Source organism: Microtus ochrogaster, chromosome 7 (genome assembly GCF_000317375.1).
Source record: "Microtus ochrogaster isolate Prairie Vole_2 chromosome 7, MicOch1.0, whole genome shotgun sequence".
Lineage (NCBI taxonomy): Eukaryota > Metazoa > Chordata > Mammalia > Rodentia > Cricetidae > Microtus > Microtus ochrogaster.
Genome location: NC_022014.1, coordinates 78,193,978 through 78,212,343, shown reverse-complemented (window position 1 = coordinate 78,212,343; position 18,366 = coordinate 78,193,978). Strand labels below are relative to the sequence as shown.

Here is an 18,366-nt window from a genome sequence, read left to right as displayed (position 1 = left end):
ACGATGAGTTCACAGACAGCTGAGACTACAAGAGCCCCTAGCTCTAAAACAAAACAGTGCCCTGAAGGCCAACGGCAAACAAGCCTCACCACGTTGAGGTGAACTGAACTGCAACAGAGAAGCTCTCAGAGCTTGGCTATGGGGTCTCACCCCTCACGAAGACACAATGTCCTTGCCTGTCTGTGCCTTCAATATTCTAGGAAGAAACATTTGGGTTGGAAAGAGGAACTAGCTGCTGTTTTAAATGTCACAGGCAAAGGGCTGCGGTACAGCATGGGGCAATCAAAAGGGGGGGAGGTTGAGAAGGCTCAGGAGGAACCCCCTAATGTAACCTGGCAGGGTGACCTGCTTCTCTAGGAAGAGGCTGACAAACAGCGCGGCTCTGAGCCCCACCTCGTCTTCAAGGATGACTCTGGATGGAGTCCGGGGAAGATGACCTCCACCCAGAGAGAGGCAGGGGCTCTGCCAGTTGTGAATCGGCTCCATCTCTCCTCCCAGTCAGCCGTGCCCCAGAGGTGGATCTCACAACTCCTGCTGAGGGCAAACTGGGGTCACCTTGTCCTATCCCAAGCCCTCCCGCTCAACAGGGCCAGTTTGTGGCTGGGCTTCCCACAGGCTAAGCTCAGCTCTGCCATCTGTGCTCGGGCTCTGTTGGGCTGGTGCCTGTTGATGCCCGTGACCCTGCAGCATCTGCCCACCTGAAGTGGCGGATGCTGCCAGCTTCCAGCTCTTGGGCAGCCTCCACTGACCCGTGATGACCTCTGGGAGGATGGGTGCCGGCTGGAGATCCAGGACAAGAGGCAGAATGGCAGGCTGGAAGTGCCGCAGGAACCAGGAGCTGCAGACCAGAGCCACAGCAGGCCCCAGAGGAGAGTGCCCTAGGGCAGAGCTCCACCACATACACTCCCATCGCTTCACTGGGCCCTGGCTCCTTGGCACTGTGGCACAGAATCAAAACGGCACGTGTTTCTTTCCTTAGGTGTGTACAGTGTATGCGTGTGAGGGTGTACCCATTTGTACGTGAGCATGTGAGAGCCAGCGACATGCTCCTGCCTCAGTCATATATCTCCGGTATCAACCCCCCACCTTATTTTTTGAGGCAGGGTCTCTTGCTGAACTTGGAGTTCACCGTTTTGGCAAGACCAGCTGGCCACGAGCCCTTGGGATCCTTTCGCTTTCCTTCTCATCCAATCCTGACCCTGCACTGGGGTTAGATACGCATGCCTCCGAGCCTGGTTTTCACATGGGCGCTAGATATCTTAATTCAGGTGTTCACCTTACCTGTTGAGCCCTCTTCTCAACCTCGCCACTCAGTCTTCCTAGTCCCTGATACATTATGACTCTCGTCCCTCCCAAAACCAGCGCGAGGACAGGCGCCAGTGCAGAGGCAAGACTTCGACTCTTTAGAGTCAGGGCACCTCACACTTTCCCACTTTATCTTTCAGAGGGGCAGGAGAAGGGGGCCAAGGACCTAAAGTCACCCGAAGCAGATCCTGTTAACTCTCATGGGCCTGAATGACAGTCCCCAGGTCGCTGCTGACCTGAGAGTGTACTCGAAGCAGTGGGTGATGCAGGGGACCCTCAGCACCCCCAGCACCCCGATCCAAGGCTAACAGGAGGATGAAGAAGGAGAAACTTGCTCAGCAGCTGCACTGGGAACCATGGGAAGTGGCTGGGGGCCAGCATGGGCACTGGGAAGGGAGGAGGAATTTCCCATGGCTTAAGGGAAGGGGCTTTGGGAGGCAACATGTAGCCGCTGGCGGAGAAAGCCACCTTCTTATGTCATCAGACATTACCCATAGGCTGGTCTCAGAGGAGTTAATATCCCACCCACTCTCATTCTCCCTGCGCTTCTCAGGGGCTTTCCTGAGCTGGGTTTCCAGAGGACTGTCCGCAAATTAAGCCACAATAGAGAAGCCTGCTTCTTTATCCCACAGAACATACTGTTCCAGAATAGCAATGAAGACACGGTCATGACGGAGCCCCTCTGAAGATGCAGGCCGGTGGGAGAGGGCGCCATGTGCCTGGGATGATCTATGTGTGGGGTGGGAGGGATGATCTATGTGTGGGGTGGGAGGGATGATCTATGTGTGGGGTGGGAGGGATGATCCATGTGTGGGGTGGGAGGGATGATCTATGTGTGGGGTGGGAGGGATGATCTATGTGTGGGGTGGGAGGGATGATCTATGTGTGGGGTGGGAGGGATGGTCTATGTGTGGGGTGGGAGGGTTCTTTCAGTCTGCTCCTACCTGCTTGCTGACCCGCTAACCACAAAAGCAGACCAGCTGGTGGTGAGAGGCACGCCAGAGCCTTGGGAAGGGATGGGCCACTTGAACTTGGGTGATTAGAGGTTAAAGGTCGTTGGCCCCACCTCTGAGAGCCACAGAGGCTGCTTGCTAGGGTCTATAGTTCTCCTTAGTTGGGAGGGAAAGATGCCCTGAGCGTCTGCCAGAGACTCAAGCCTGAGGAAAGATGCCAACACCTTTGCTATCTTTTTCTCTAGCTCCTTGGGGGAGGGGAACATACAGACAGATACAAGCCCTAGCACTGCTTTTAGGAGGCTGTGTTCTTTCCTGGACCATAGACTTGGGAACCACACGTGAAGCTGAAAAGCAACTTCCAAGATGCTGCCCGGTCATCAGCCCTCTGAACTGGGTAGAAGAAGGCAGGCAAGGCGCAGGTTCTGGGGCTCAGGTACAACAGCGCCTACTACCCAGAGGCTCCGGGGGTTGGGGGGTACTAGTCTTCCTCTTCCTACTCTGAAGGCTGGGCCTCTCAGGCTGGAGGGCTGGCAGGCACCGGAACAATTAGCTCCCTGAGTTCTAAGTGCGGCATCTGGGAGACGAAGGCAGGGATTAATGCCTGTCTGCTTTCCTGAGGGGCTCCTTCTGTTCTGTCAGTTACTGGGACTCAGGGAGGGCGGCGTCCATCACGGGGAAGGCTTACAGAGAACACTGAGGGAACAATTTAACACGGCGATAACAAAGCTTCCGAGTAATTCACCCAGCAAATGGCAGTGGCCAGTACTCCCTGTGCTCAGTACCTACTGTGCTGCAGGGTGGGGGTATACCGGCAGAGTCTGCACACTGTGGTGGCCTCCCCTGGTGGGGACCCAGTACCTGTCACTCCTCCCTGGAGCACCCAGACACCTTCCTCATTCTCCTCCTGTTCCCTGCACCTGAGGAGGAAGTGATTTGGAGGGGCCTTAGTGATGGCACACTGAGATGCTAAGAGGCTAACAAAGCTTTGGCGGGACCTCTCTTGCCTTGGCGCCTGGCTGCCTGATGGGTTCCTGTGCCCACTCCCACAGCTGCAGAGGTGGCCCCAGACACCGGATGATTTAACTTGCTATCAAATACCTGCCAGACTTTCATCGGGAGGATCAAGGATGAAATTCTACCAGCACACAAAATCCTAGCCAGGGCTGCATGCTTCAGGGGGGAAACAGACCATGGAGTGACAGCTACAGAAACACCGACAAGACACAACTCCGGAACCCTTGCCTGCAGGGTCCTTCAGGAACCTACTTGGCCAGAAAGATGAAACCCGTTCAGTAAGTCCAGACCCCAGTAATATAGCTGACAGGGTCATGGAGCCCTTAGCTGGGCCAGGGATGACCCAAGTCAAGAGGGTACTGGCAGAAAGACCCCACTCTCTCCTTGCCGCTTCCTATCAGTAAAGCTGCCATGGCCAGGACTGAGTGGCATCCAGCACACCTGATCATGCTCAGGGCCGAGAGGAACCAAGCGGGGGCAGAAAGGACTAAGGGACGCTGCACAAGCAGGAGGGAAACACTCCTGAGCCCGTCTCTGAAGCAGGCAGAGACAAATGGCCTCTGGAACCTTGCCGTCCTATTATCTGAAGCCTGTCTGGAGTATTACTCAGCTCCACCCCCACCACGCCACAGCACAAAGCAATCAAGAGTGAGGCAGGCAATTCATCCTCTTCCCTCATCCATGGGAAGACAGGAAGAAGGCTGCGCTGAGCCCAACCTGTCTGGAGAGGCTGTCTGGTAAGATGGACCAGTCTTGTCTATTCTGTTCACGAGACCCAGAACCTGCTTGTATGCCCCTCGCTGGCCTGGAGTGAGGCCAACACCCAGAAAGTCTCTGGAACACAAGACCTTGCAGGTACCCCTCAAACTGTGCTAGTCCAGAGCAATCTGCTGGCCTGGACCTAGAGGCCCATTCCAAGCCAAATCTGACCCTGAGGCTAAGAGCTCACTCTGGAGCTGGAGTGTGGCAGTGTGCACACTCTGTGGGAAGCCCTTCTCTGCAGGAAGGGCTGAGACAGAAAAGGAAGATGGTCCAAACACTTCTGCCACTCACACTGGCCTGGTGTGCCCCAGGTCGGGAGAGGACACTCACCAGATAGATCCGGTAGGCATCCACCCGGCGCAGGGGCCCCCAGCACAGATCAGTGTCGTTGTATTTGGTATCTGTGTCCACGCCACAGGAGTCGTTTCCAGACACACTGCTAAAGAGAGCAATCGACAAACCTGGGCTCAGCACAAGCCCCTGCTTGGCTAGGAAGAGACAGCGGGCCTGCACTTTTCATAAGCCACCTCTGAGGACAAGCCACGTGTGTTCGTTCATGCAGTACCATGACTTTGAGGCCCAAGAATCCAAGTTACCTTCTTGATGGACAGGAAAGGGGACAGCGTGATATAGAACATGCCTTGTGAGGACAGAGGACACAGCTGGCCCCTGATGTGTGGAGAAGGGACTGTGGGTTTGTTTAGGGTTTTGACGGAAGACCCTCTGCCCTGCTGGTGGAGGAGGCCTATGGGTCTGCAACAGTGTGGAAAATGAGGGGCTACTCACCAGGTCACCTGCATGAGGGACAAGGGCACAGCTGCAGCGTAGATGGCAAGGTCTCCGTACAGGTAAATAATGATGCAGAAATAGAACAAGTTGACCCCCACTGAAAGTAACAAAGCCACAGGTCAGGGAGCCAGAGACAGACACATTCGCGTTCTTTTCTGACAGCTGAGTCCGCTGCTTCCGCTGCCCTTAGTTCTTCAGGCCATTTGCCTTCTACAGAAGGTAGAAAAAAATGACCCCGAATTTCTGTTTCTTATTCTAGCTGGCTACACTGTGAGGCTGGCAGGAGATGCATCAGTTTGGGACTGGTGCCTGAGAGAGCTTGGCGAGGCCTGGAGATCAGAGAGAGAGAAATCGAATCTACACTGGCAGGGTGAAAGAGCCGGCTCGGGGGGCACTTGCCACCGCACCTGAGGGTCTGAGTTTGATCCTGGAGGGCACATGGTGGAAGGGAAGAGCCAATCTCAGCAGGCTGTCCTGTGCTCTACACACAGCCACTCCCCCCCCCCAAAATAAAATAAATACATAAAAATGTAAAAAGGGAAATGGATTTGGGTCCAAAGATACAGGTTGATGCCCTGGAGAAGCTCAGGCACTGGCACCTAAGGCTCATGACCCAGACACCCGGCTCCACCCTTGCATTTAGACTAAGTGTTCAAGTTCCCGATGTCACCAGTCTTAAGCGGCTGGCTTCTCTGAGGACAGGAAGAAAAATGAAGTGACAGTTCTCTTCTAATCCTGGTGGCTCAGGACAGTCCCCAGGTCCCCAGAGGAAAGCCTGAGACACGTCAGTCCTGGGCTATGGGAGGTCACTCTGCTCCTCAGAATCCTGACCAAAATGGCCCAGAAAACACACACACACACACACACACACACACACACACACACACACACCCACCCACCCCATAAGGGCAATAGGCACAGCACCCATTTTAAACATGACAGGCGCCATACCCTTACCTGACAAGTTAGAATTGCCCCGGACATGGCTTGAGACCCCTGGGGCTGTTTGTCATTCATGACCCCAGACTCTAGGTACATCCCACTCAGTCTGCCTTTCCTCTCCAATGCCCGTGGTCCCTGTGAGAAGCCATCACCTCCTCCCAGGCCCTCTCGGGCACCTGCTGAAAGCTACAGTATCGGCTGTTTATGAACTGCCATCAGCCCTCCTTGATCAATAAAATTTCATTACCAGACACAAAGTCGGAGGATCAATGAACTTCCTGAGAGGACATTAATGTCTGGGCCTGGCATTTCTAATTACAAAAAATGAGCGTGGAACCCTGGGGAACCTTTTGTGGAGGGTGCAGCTCCGCCAAAGGTGATGAGAACAACCTGGTCTGCAGCCCACCCCTCACAGAGGACATGTGTCAGTGTCTGAGGAGCTTTGACGGTCACATCCAGGAGGCCAGAAACGCTGCCTCAGCATCTTACAATGCTCGGAACAGGCACTGCCACAAAGGGTGACCAGCCCCACGTCACCGGTGCCAAGCCTGAGAAGTCCTGTGGGAGGAACTGGGGAGGCTCTTCAACAGCTGGGGCTGCTCCCATACACATGTGCTACTTCATACGAGACGTGGGCAGACAAGACGAAACAAACCACTAGTGTGTAGAAACCTTAAAGAAACCAGGGCAGGAGCATGGGGACCTGAGTTCAGATCTCCAGTACCCCAGAAAAAAAGCCAGACATGCTCCTATCACCCTAGCGCTGGGGATATGGAGACAGGGGAATTGCTAAGCCTGCTGGCCGGTCAGCCTAGATGAACAGGTGACCTCCAGGCTCACAGGTTCAGTGTGAGACCCTGTCTAGGATCTAAGGAGGAAAGAGAGGGAGGGAGACACCTGATGTCAGCCTCTGGCCCCTCCACACATGCACACATGTGCACGCACACTCAGATACACATGCACACACACAAATAAAAAGAGCAGTTGGGGCAGGCACAGGACATACTGACGAGCAGTGTGCACAGGACATACTGACGAGCAGTGCGCTTGCCTACTAAGTACACTCGCTTTTCAAGCTTGCATCTGGAGATCTCCGAGTGGCTGCCTGGCAGGGGGACGGGACACTCACGTGCTCTCTCTTAGTGGATGGTGAGGGACAGAAACAAAACAAAGGAAAGGCACAGAAGTGGGCTTGAACCAGCCCAGCCGGCTTTGATGAACAGTGGCAATCCCCTAACAGGCTGGCCCAGTCAGTCCACGCCCATCCTGGACCAGTCATCAATCTGCACTTTTAAGGACAAACTGAGTGCTGAGTCCCAAGTCACGAAGATTCCTATTTCTGCAATCCTCCTCTCTCTCCACAGCCAGACGCAAGACCAGAAGGAACTAGCAAAGATGCCCCACAAAGAGGCTTTGACAAAGGGGCAGAAGTATCTTCTAAGATAGCTTAGAGGCTGCTCCATGCCCTAGGAAGGAGGCCCAGGTTAGGTGTAGGCACTAAATATTAAACTCCAAAAACAGCTCATTAAAAAAAAAAAAAAAGATTTACCATAGAGGCAGAAAAGGATTGGCAGATGCAGATTTTGCAGTCAGGTGGATACCTGCGGGTTACAGCAAATGCGAGCCAGGAACAGGCAGAGCCGGAAGGAGCATGCTGCCTCACTGCGTAAAACTGGTGTGGGCTCTTAGTGCCCTCTGCTGGCTGACAGGGGATAGGGATGTGCAGCAAATCCTATGGCTTCTTTCCTGGAAAGTGACCTAAGACCTGTACTAGTAGGATGGATAGCCCTTACTCTTCAGGCCAGGGGACAGCAGGGACTCCAGGAAGACAACGGAAGCGGGTCAGGCCTTGCAGGACAGCTCCTCCTGTGTTCTGCCACCCATGTGCCCTACCCTTCAACACGGAAGCCCCACGACCAAGGCCAGGACAGCAAAGGTCGAATGTGCCCCTGTCCCACGCACCATCCCCGAGTGACGGTTACCTTTACTGAAGAACATGGAAGCCATCTGCCCCATTTCCACCCGGTCTGTGATTTCAAAAAGGCTGGCTGATAAGCGTCTCTCTGTGGGGCCAGAACAGACAGGGACGTGGTTGTTCACCAGAAGAGCCCGAGGGGGGCTGCTTGAACTCTGGGAATTCTCTAGAACAAGTAAGTCTCCAAGCTTCTCCAACTCTTCGAACTTTTTCTCCCTCACTGCTGGGTCCCCAGCGTTCCTCTGCTGACCTGTATTTTCCCACACTGTTTTAATCCTCTAATATTTTTTGCTTCAAGAGTTTGAAGTCTTTTTTTTTCTTTCTTTTTTTTTTGGTTTTTCGAGACAGGGTTTCTCTGTGGTTTTGGAGCCTGTCCTGGAACTAGCTCTTGTAGACCAGGCTGGTCTCGAACTCACAGAGATCCGCCTGCCTCTGCCTCCCAAGTGCTGGGATTAAAGGCGTGCGCCACCACCGCCCGGCTCAAGAGTTTGAAGTCTTTTTATTTATTTAATTATTTCTCTGTGTGGTGCTGGGGATGAAGCTCAGAGCTCAGGGCACAATGGGGAAGTTTCTACCAACTCACTGCCCCTAGCTCTGAGCTCGGGTGTGTTGTGTGTGTGTGTGAGAGAGAAAGATGAATCCAGAGAGGCACGTGAATGCAGGCAGACCATATTCCAGCAATGGTAGAAGGGTGGGAAACTGAGGCACACAGCTCAGGTAATTGCCAAATTACACACAGGAGGCAGAGCCAGTAGAGGCCATGTCCAGCATCCCTGGGCCCGTGTTCCGTGTACTGAACCCCACAGCCCTTCTAAACTGACACCTGAGAGGATGCCGGCAGGGAAACTCCCCAGTAGCCTCTCTACAGAGACCAGGGGGAGATGTGGAGTTTGCCCGGCGGCCCAAGACTTACGCACAGACAGGATGGGCCGTTTCTCTGCCCGCTCATAGTTGTCTTGGGTGAGGATGTCACTGTCTGAGGCCGTGGAGGAGTCTTCTTCTTCCTCTTCCTGGGAGACAGGAGAACGGAGAGGAGGGAGGAAGAGACAAGGACACAGGTGAGCGCACAGCGCTGGAAACCCCAGTCCAGAGTGGCCCTTCCTCGGCTCATTCTCTTCAGAAGATGAAGACAAGGTTCACAATGACAGTGAACCCCAGGTGACTGCTGAGACAGCAGCTACTGTGTGTGCCCCTTGGGTTTTATCTACTTAGCTGTGGCCCTGGAGAGAAGCCTTAGAGACACCACCGAGGACGAGGGCAATGCACACACCTTGTGGATCTCCATCCTCTTCCAGCGGAGCTGGGCGTTGGCTGCAGCCATGGCCTCCATCACAAAGGTGGTTGTCACAAAGCTGAGGAGGAAGCCACGTGTTAGTGACACAGAGAAGGTCACAGGAAATACAATCTGGTCCAAGCAACAAATCCACAGCACTCTCTCCTCTGAGAGCTGTTCCCTACAGAAATCCTGGGATGGTACTCCCTGGCCACAGGGCATGGCCTTGGGCCAGTGAGGCGGCTCAGTGAGCAAGGGTGTTTGCTGCCTGGTCTGAGTGGATCACAGGGGCCCACCTGATGGAAGGAGAAAACCCTTTCCTACAGGAACATGCGCGCTCACACACACTAAATAAACCCTTTCCTACAGGAACATGCGTGCTTACACACACTAAATAAACCCTTTCCTACAGGAACATGCGTGCTTACACATACTACCTTTCCTATAGGAACATGCGTGCTTACACACACTAAATAAACCCTTTCCTACAGGAGCATGCGCGCTCACACACACTAAATAAAACCATTCCTACAGGAACATGCGCGCTCACACACACTAAATAAACAGAAAAGAGAAACTAAAGTGTCATTGTGCACACCAAGTGATTCGTTTTTACTTAAGTCATCACCGACATCAGAACTGATCTCCAACGCACGGGAGGAAGGCACGAATGGAGCCGGTGGGAGGTGTGCCGACTAGTTTTAGGTCGACTTGACACCAGCTACAGTTGACTGAAGGGAGGAAACCTCAATGAGAAAATGCCTCCGGAAGACCTGGCACAGTGCATTTTCTTTCTTTTAAAAAATAATTTAATTTTTATTTTATGTGCATTGGTGTTTTGCCTACATGTATGTCTATGTGAGGGTCCCAGATTCCCCCGCAACTGGAGTTACAGACAGTTGTGAGCTGCCATGTGTGTGCTAGGAATTGCAACCGGGTCCTCTGGAGGAGCAGCCAGTGCTCTTAACTTCTGAGCCATCTCCCCAGCCCTATGTAGGGCATTTAGTTAGTGACTGATGAAGAGGATCCAGCCCACTGAGGGGGACGCCATCCTTGGGCTGGTCCTGTAAGAAAGCAAGCCATAGGGAGCAAGCCAGCAAGCAGCTCCCCTCCAAGGCCTCTGTTTCAGCTCCTGCTTCCAGGTTCCTGCCCTGCTTGAGGTCCTGCCCTAACGTCCTTCAGTGATGGCCTGTGATGTGGAAGTGTAAGCCAAACGAACCCTTTTGTTCCCAACTTGCTTTGATTATAGTGTTTCATCACAGCAATAGTAACCCTGCCAGGGTGGGGGTGACGTGGGCAAAGCAGCACTACTCCCAGAAAGGACCTGTTGGGGTGAACACTAGTGGTCTTCTGAGGTGGCAGGCTGACTCACAAGGGGGCCTCTTAGACCTTCTGGAAGGACGGCAGGCAACCTTCCCTGCTTGCCAGAACACAGAGCGTGGGCCAGCTTCCTATCCCACATTAATGTGAGGGCCGTGGGGATGGATGGCTGAGGCTGCATCTGACTCTGGAATCAAACCCCTTCCCTCTGACAGCACTTTCATTGCCTAAATAATATGACTCATCTTTAAATAAGCCTGTATTCCTGTTTCTCTAAATGGAGACTGGGAAATGGCACCAGACACAGCCCACAGCCTAGCGGGCAGTGAGAGGGTACTGTGCTCCCATTCGTAAGCGATACAGGGTGCAGCCTTCATCTGCTGCAACCCTGGGCACAAATCTACTTGGGACACCTGTTTCCCCGTGTTTGAGGCCAGCACAGCCTTGTCCCCACACCCTCCAACACTGACACCAGCGAACAGCAAATGCTCAGCCATGCAGTCAGGTGGGAAAGGACTCGCTGAGCTGCTCAGAGCTAAGCCTGCATCATCCCTCCAGCAGAGGATAAGGGATGTGAGGTGGGGCGCCCAAACCTGAAGAAGCCCCCCAGAAAGGGCTCTCATTATCTTGCCTAACTGAGTCTTCTGCAGATTCCACATTTCCACGTCTTAATGGAAGCAAACTGAAATCAATCTTAATTAAGGCATAAGAAAGCTTCTTATGGTTGCACAAAGCCAACTCATTGATCACACTCAAATGTAAATGGGCTTAGCGAGGGGGGGCATGGCAGCCCCTATCATCGGAGGCCTCCAAGAACCACTTCCCTGTCTATGGCTGCCTGTTCTGAAGGACCTTTAGAGGGGACACAGTGACTAAGGACAAGGACCCTGAGAGCTCTTGGTCACCAGAGCACGAAGTACGCAATTAGCCAACAGTACTATGAGGTTCACCCCAAGGTTCCCCAAAATAAGAGCACAAAGAAACCCCAAACCTCGGGTGTGAGCCCCTCCCAGGACCCTGTTTCATTCTTTCTAGGGTGCCCTTCCCCTCAAACCTCTGATGTGGTGCACCCCTCCCCACACCCTTGGCTACTCGAATCCAGTCTCCCCACCTCCCTAGCCCCCCTCTAGTTATGCTTTATCCTTTTCTCTTATCAATTTGCTCTACAATTTATGAGTGACTTTCCCTACTCTGTCCCCATCCCCAATGTGGTCAAGTCTACAAGGGCAGAGATCTTGGCTTTACTGAACATGAAGTACCACACTGAGGATGATGTACGAGAAGAGCTGTCTCTCAGGGGAGGTGCTCTTTAGAGATGTCTACACATTTCCCTCCCATTTTCTGGGGGGGGGCAGTATTTGCTCTGTAGTTGAGGATGACCTACTGATTGTCCTGCAGCTGTGCCCTCCCCCAAGTGCTGGGATTACAGGTGTGCACACCCCGCCTGGCTTTCTTCTGTTTTGAAGATTTATTTCAATCTTTATTTTTATTTATTTATTTATTGCCTGCATGTATGCGTGCACACTGTATTGCCCATGGAAGTGAGGGCATCGGATCCCCTCAGCTGGAACTGCAGATGGTTGTCAGCCGCTTTGCAGATGCTGGGAACCAAGCCCAGGTCCTTAGCCAGAGCAACAAGTGCTCTAAACTGCTGAGCCATCGCTCCAGCCCCCACTTCCAGGTCTTTAGCATGGATTCCCACCTGGAGGACAGGGGTGGACTTGCCCCTAAAGTCCCACTGTGATGGGACTTCTGAGTGAAACTGGAATCCCTAAGAGGAGGCTCTGTCTGCTCGGAGGCACCAGCTGCTGACCCCTCTACATCTGGTTGACAAAGCAAGTGTTCCTGAAACTGACTGCCCCGTATGTGTGTATGTATGTGTACACATATGTGTATGTGTGTACCTGGGTGCTTTTCATTTACCTGGTGAATTATTTTAAGCAAATCCTGAACTGATTCCCCAGGCAGCCTTCAGGTCTGCTAAACTCCTCTTCAGTGGTTAGCTGCTGTTTTCTCAGAGAGCAGGATTGATGGGTAAAGAGATAAAGCTCAGAACAGGGAGGCTGAGTCTGCCAGGACTGGCTGGTCAGCACCTCTGAGACAGACCAAGGCCTCACTGCTGTCCTTGCTCAAGGCCCGGGTGACCCTTGGATCCATTTTCCTTACTCTGGGCCAACTAGCTTAGGACCTGCTTCCCTACATATACGGGAAACAGCAATCTTCCTACCGCCAAGAGCTCTCCGGTTAATCAGGAGACATTCAGGCTCCCTGGGTGTACCTACTCCAGTTCTGTCCCCAGCCCAAGGACGCGGCAGTCCAGCCTCCACCCCCACAGCTCTTACCTCATGAAGCCCAGGAACACCAGCAGGATGAGGCTGACGAGCCACCCGGCGGTGGCAAAGGCCTTGGGCATGGTGAGTGCGCCTGTGCCCACAATAAGGTTAAACATGTACACCAGCCCGACCTGGAACCAACAGGAGCAAAGTTCAGTCAGGGGATTAATTGGCCTAAAGACAGCTTTTGGTGACATTACAACTGTGGAGGCCTTCCAAGATTCACCAAGGAGACGGGAGGGATGGCACCTGAGTCCTAAGGAGCCAGACTCTGTAGCCAGGTGTCGGGAAGCCAAGCACTGGCATGGACGCCCAGAGAATGACAGCCCGAGACTTCCATTCCTGTCAACTTAGGTCTGTTTCCAACCATCCAAAGCAATATCATAGCCATTTGCATTCTGCTCAACCTGGCTGAGGCTTCCTGAAGACAGACACCACAGGTAGGATACCGGCACAGGGCTGAACAAGACCACTGATCTCCAGAAATCATCCCAGAGAAGGCCAATCCCCGGACTCCCTCCTCCTCTGCACCAGGCCTTGCCACCGCCCACTAGGCAGCAACATCCACATACTGCTGGACTGCATCCTTCTCCTACACCAACTTCAGGATTGTGCTGTTGTTTTGTTTGAGACAAAATCTTGTTATACAGTTCTGTCTGGCTGAGTGCTAAGTAGCCCAGATCAGCCTTAAACTCATGCAATCTTTCTGTCTCAGCCTTTTGAGCCTTGGGATCATAGCTATGTATCACCACAGGTGACTACCAAGTTCATGATTTAAAACAACAGGGAAACCTTGAATCCTTATCCAAGGACAGAGATGGCTCAGAGGGCAATGGTGCCTGCTGCCAAGCCTGCTGACCTGAGTTCAATCCCTAGGACCCACCTAGTAGGTGAGAACTGACTCCCGCAAGTTGCCCCCTAGCTGCCTCCCATGTGAGTGCGTGCACACGCACACACATACACACTACATCAGTAAATAAAAATGTACAATACTGACACATGACTCATATGCTATAAAATTTAGCTCAAAAGACATCACCAGCCCCTGCTCAGGTTATGTGGGGTGTGCAGCACACCTCTGGCCTTCTGAACTGTAAGACAGTTTTTGATTGTGCCTACAGCAAACACAGTTTTACCTTGGCTGGGGCCAGTTTCATCACTGGCACTTTGAAGCCAGTGTGTACCCAGCTAAAAGAAATTAGTTAGCTCAGTCCGCTCATCCCATTCAACTGTTACTGAGCCTCCAGAGGGCCTGATCCAGTACTTGGAGGTGGGGATTCAATGGCCCTAGACGGACACGCCCCTTCACCTGACAATGCTATCTATGGAGACCCAGGGAGAGACAATGAGGATGAGGGGACGAGGACGGTGACAGCGAGGCCGCTGTGAGAGAATCGAAATGAAGAGAGGAACCGTGGCTGTTCCGAGGTGTGATGCAAAGCCCTTTAAATAAGTGGTACTCAGCTGGCTCTGGGGACCCTGTCCTTGTAATCCCAGCATTGGGAGCCTAAGGGAGGAGGACATGGGTCTGGCCAGCCTAGGTTTCACAGTGAGCTACCGGAAAAAAAAAAGAAAAGAAAACCACGAGCTGATGAGATGGCTCAGCAGGTCCGAGCGTGTATGAGAAAGGCGGAGTTTGATCCCCTGGACAGACTGGGTAACGGTGGAGAGGGCCGACCCCCCAGAGCTGTCTTCTGACCTCCGCACATGCACTCTGTCATGTGCACATCCCTGCGTGTGCCTCCCTCCTTCACAAGGAAATGGAACAAACAGGTCAAGGGAAGGGACTTCCAAGCACAAAAGTCGACAGCAGGAGATGTGGAGGGGCTGAAGGGCTTCGAATGTGAGGGTCAAAGGGACACTGAGACAGATGGTGGGGTAAGGACTTTTGAGTATTACTGCCATGGACAGACAGACAATAGCACGGTGAGGGCTCTGAAGAGAAGAATCAGGGCGCCTGTGGCACAAGTGGGGGTGTCTTACAGCTTTTACGATGGGGATAGCTTCCCAGTGTAGCCTGCAACCAGGCTCTCTGACTGCCATGCTGGGAACAGAAAAAGGAGTGGGGAGGTGTGGCCACCCATACTTCCAGTTTTGATGTAACTCATGCCCTGAGGTTGAGACCCTGGTACTTAGAACTCTGTTAGCTAGGGGTTCACAATGCCCAGATCTGTGCGAGAGGGAGGCCACTGCAGGAATTGCAGCAGCTGGAACCTAACATCACAGTCTTACAGGGGTTTGTGTGAATGGGAAGGCCACTGCAGGAGCTGCGGTCTGAGCAACAGCTGTAACCTGACATTGCCATCTTACAGGTGTTTGTGTGAATGGGAAGGCCACTGCAGGAATTGCAGCAGCTGGAACCTGACATCGCAGTCTTACAGATGTTTGTGTGAATGGGAAGGCCACTGCAGGGACTGTGGTCTGAGCAGCAGCTGGAATCTAACAGGTGTCTGTTGGGCTTTCTGAAAGCCATTCAGTGGCTGAGGTAAGTGAACCAAGCCATGGAGGACACAGGAAGTGTCCTTCCTCATGGAAGTGATGGAGGTGCCACGGTTTGGGGGGTTTTAAGCAGGTGTGATGGGGCAAGACAAGACAGTGCAGCCGAGGATTCTTGCTGAGGTGGTTTATCTAGAATCTTATCTCCTTGATGGAGAATCCTGTGGAAAACCACCCAACTCTGTTCTAGGAACCAAAGGTCAGGATGTCCTAACTAACTTATCTTAGCCTTTGTTAAACCTGCCTGTTTGTGCAGAACCTCCTCCAGATAACGGCTTATCTTACAGTCTGTTAAAACTGCTAACGCTGTGAATACCCCCCTATCACCCCCCACCCCCGCTGAGTGACACTGTGGATGAGGTCCTGCCCTTAAAAAGCCCCTGTTCTGGACACGGGGCCACACCTAAAATCCCCTACCACTCCCAACACTTGGGTTTGGTCCCAGCTGGCTGGAATAAAAACATTCAATTCGCTATACACTGTGTCTGAGTGGTCATTTCTGGCGCTCCCTCCCCCTGTAACAGGGACTAACAACAGCTCCCAGCTGACCCATAACATCAGGATTCCTAACGTCACCCTTTGCTCTCCGCCTACCACTATTACAAGAAGCACTAAGCAGGGGTAAGGACTTCATGGAAACAGTCTGGGTGAGGCTTCTCATGGTGGAACTAAGAAGGCAAAGGGTTTTAAGAAAGTGACACTAGGCAAAAACTTTATGGGAGAATTAAGTAGTCTAAGATGCATTTGTAGAAGCTGAGCTCCTATAATTCCAGCACATACATCTCTGAGTTTGAGGCCAGCCTGGTCTACAGAGCAAGTTCCAGGTCAGCTAAGGCTACACAGACATACCCTGTCTTGAAAAACGAAAAATCAAAAAAGAAACATTTGTATGGTTGGAGAGATGGCTCAGTGGTTAAGAGCACTGACTTCTTCCAGAGGACATGGGTTTGATTCCCAGCACTATATGGTGGCTCACAACCATCTATAAATTCCATTCTGGGGATCTAATACCCTTTTCGGGCTTCTGTAGGAACCACAATCACATGATGAACATATATACATTCAGGAAAAATGCACAAAATTTTTAATTAAAAGAATAAACTAGGAAACAGAAAGACGTTGTCTTGCTTTGTTGCAATTTTTAGGTCCAGAGTAAACACTGTGTCTTCTGGGAGCTCAGAGAGCCATGCAGGGCAAGGCAGGACTTCTTTGCCATGGGTGGGCTTCATAAGTCTAAAAACTGAAACTTTGAAATTTATGCCCTGGCAATGATAAGACATGCTTGGGCAGCCCATATATGGCGGTTCTGTTGAAGTTGTCCATATTGGGTTTCATGGTCTAAATTGATAAGGATGACTGACCAGGTCTCTTCTTCAAGAGGGCGCCAGATCTCATTACAGATGGCTGTGAGCCACCATGTGGTTGCTGGGAACTGAACTCAGGACCTTTGGAAGAACGGGCGGTGCTCTTAACTGCTGAACCATTTCTCTTAGAAGTCTGTTAATATATTAAATCCTCTTTACTTTTGGGAAAGGCACTCAGTGAATGGCAATCATAAGGAGCAGGCAAAAGAAAGCCATTCTCAACTCAGCCACAGGCCAGGGCAAAAGGAGCTTTGTGGGAAGGAAAAAAGAGGTCACCTAGCAGTGGGGAAAGCAACCTCATTGGAGCTGTGGCAGAGAGTGGAGGAGTAAGACCTGCTGGGTTCTCTTTGGATAAGTTTACATATGCAGGCTCACTGGACTCCCCTGTAGCTGAACTAGGGGAGGCGCAGCCCCAGCAGCCCCATACCATCATACGGTGTCTTATCTGCCTCTCTTCCATCCAGAAGACAATGATGACACCCAGCACCATCTTCCGAAGAGCCCCTCTGGTGCCAACCAAAGGAATCAGAAGGCAGCCATGGTGTGTGTGTGTGAGCCTGACCAGGATGTAAGACTGTAGGGCTGGGGAGATGGCACAGTCAGCAAAGTGCTTGCCATGCAAACACAGGGACCTGTGCTCAATCCTGAGCACACACATGGAAACCTGGGTGGTATGAGACAATTCTGTATTCTGTCAATTATGTTTTAAATAAATGCTGATTAGCCAGTAGCCAGGCAGGAAGTATAGGTGGGACAATCAGACTAGAGGCGGATCAATGAGAATAGGAGAATTCTGGGAAGGAGGAAGCCCATTCCTCCCAAGTCCCAACCACAGAAGAAGGAAGATGTGATTGCCCCGCTGAAAAAGGTACCGAGCCATGTGGTTAATATAGATAAGAATGGGTTAATATAAGTTATGAGAGTTAATAAGAAGCCTGAGCTAATGGACCAATCAGTTTATGATTGATGTAGACCTCTGTGTGATTTCTTTGGGACTTAACGATTGTGGGAAACAGGCAGCACAGGAACCTAGCAGGACAGAAACCTCAGACAACACCTGGGGTTCAGCTGGGCGCGGATGAAAAGGCAAGTGGATATCTATGAGTTTGAGACCAGCCTAGTCTAAATAGTGAGTTCCAGGCTAGCCACTACGCAGTAAGACTGTCTCAAAATAACAAATACTCAAACCTAGGATGGTAGCATGTACTTGTCCCAGTAGGGACACAGGAGGAGCCTTGGGCTAGCTGTCCAGCCAGCCTAGCTGAATAGGGAACTATAGGTTAAGAGCACTTACTATTCCTGCAGAGCACCAGAGTTTGGAGCCCAGCACCCATGTCAGGCATCTCACAAGCATCACTTCAGGGGATCTAACACCCTCTTCATGTCTCTATGAGCGCCTGCACTCACTTTCACATACCCCCACACAGACACACACACAACAGGGTTTTAAACGATAAGAACAAGCCCAGAGAGACAGGGCAGAAGGAGAGAGGAGGAAGGAGATGGCATCGGCAGTGGCAGGGGTAATGGTGGTGTGTAACTGGAGAGGTGGCTCGGTGGTCAAGACCACTAGGCTGCTCTTTCTAAAATCCAGGTTCAATTCCCAGCTCCCACGTGGGAGCTAACAACCATCTCTAAGTCTAGCTCTAGGGGATCTCATGTCCTTTTCTGGACTCTGTGGGCATCAGCCGCAGGGTGCATAGACATACATGCAAGCAAAATACCCCCAAACATAAAACTTAAAAACAATAACCAGGGCTGGAGACATGGCTCAGAGGTTAAGAGCGGTGGCTGCCTTTCCAGAGGTCCTGAGTTCAATTCCTAGCAACCACATGGT

The 18,366-nt window shown here is 52.1% G+C and overlaps 1 protein-coding gene across 2 annotated transcripts in view; it reads right to left on the bottom strand.

Annotated features, from left to right (window-relative positions):
* Tmem104 (transmembrane protein 104) overlaps positions 1 to 18,366 on the bottom strand; it is a 67,026-nt gene that overhangs the window by 44,359 nt on the left and 4,301 nt on the right. The window contains exons 3-8 of one of the 2 annotated variants that reach the window (XM_005350699.2): positions 12,679 to 12,800; positions 9,014 to 9,095; positions 8,657 to 8,753; positions 7,751 to 7,831; positions 4,824 to 4,923; positions 4,368 to 4,476 (exon numbers count right to left, since the gene is read on the bottom strand). In XM_005350699.2, the coding sequence (XP_005350756.1) occupies positions 4,368 to 4,476; positions 4,824 to 4,923; positions 7,751 to 7,831; positions 8,657 to 8,753; positions 9,014 to 9,095; positions 12,679 to 12,800 (591 nt within the window). The remainder of the gene's footprint in view (positions 1 to 4,367; positions 4,477 to 4,823; positions 4,924 to 7,750; positions 7,832 to 8,656; positions 8,754 to 9,013; positions 9,096 to 12,678; positions 12,801 to 18,366) is intronic. The other variant, XM_026780434.1, reaches the window with a different exon arrangement.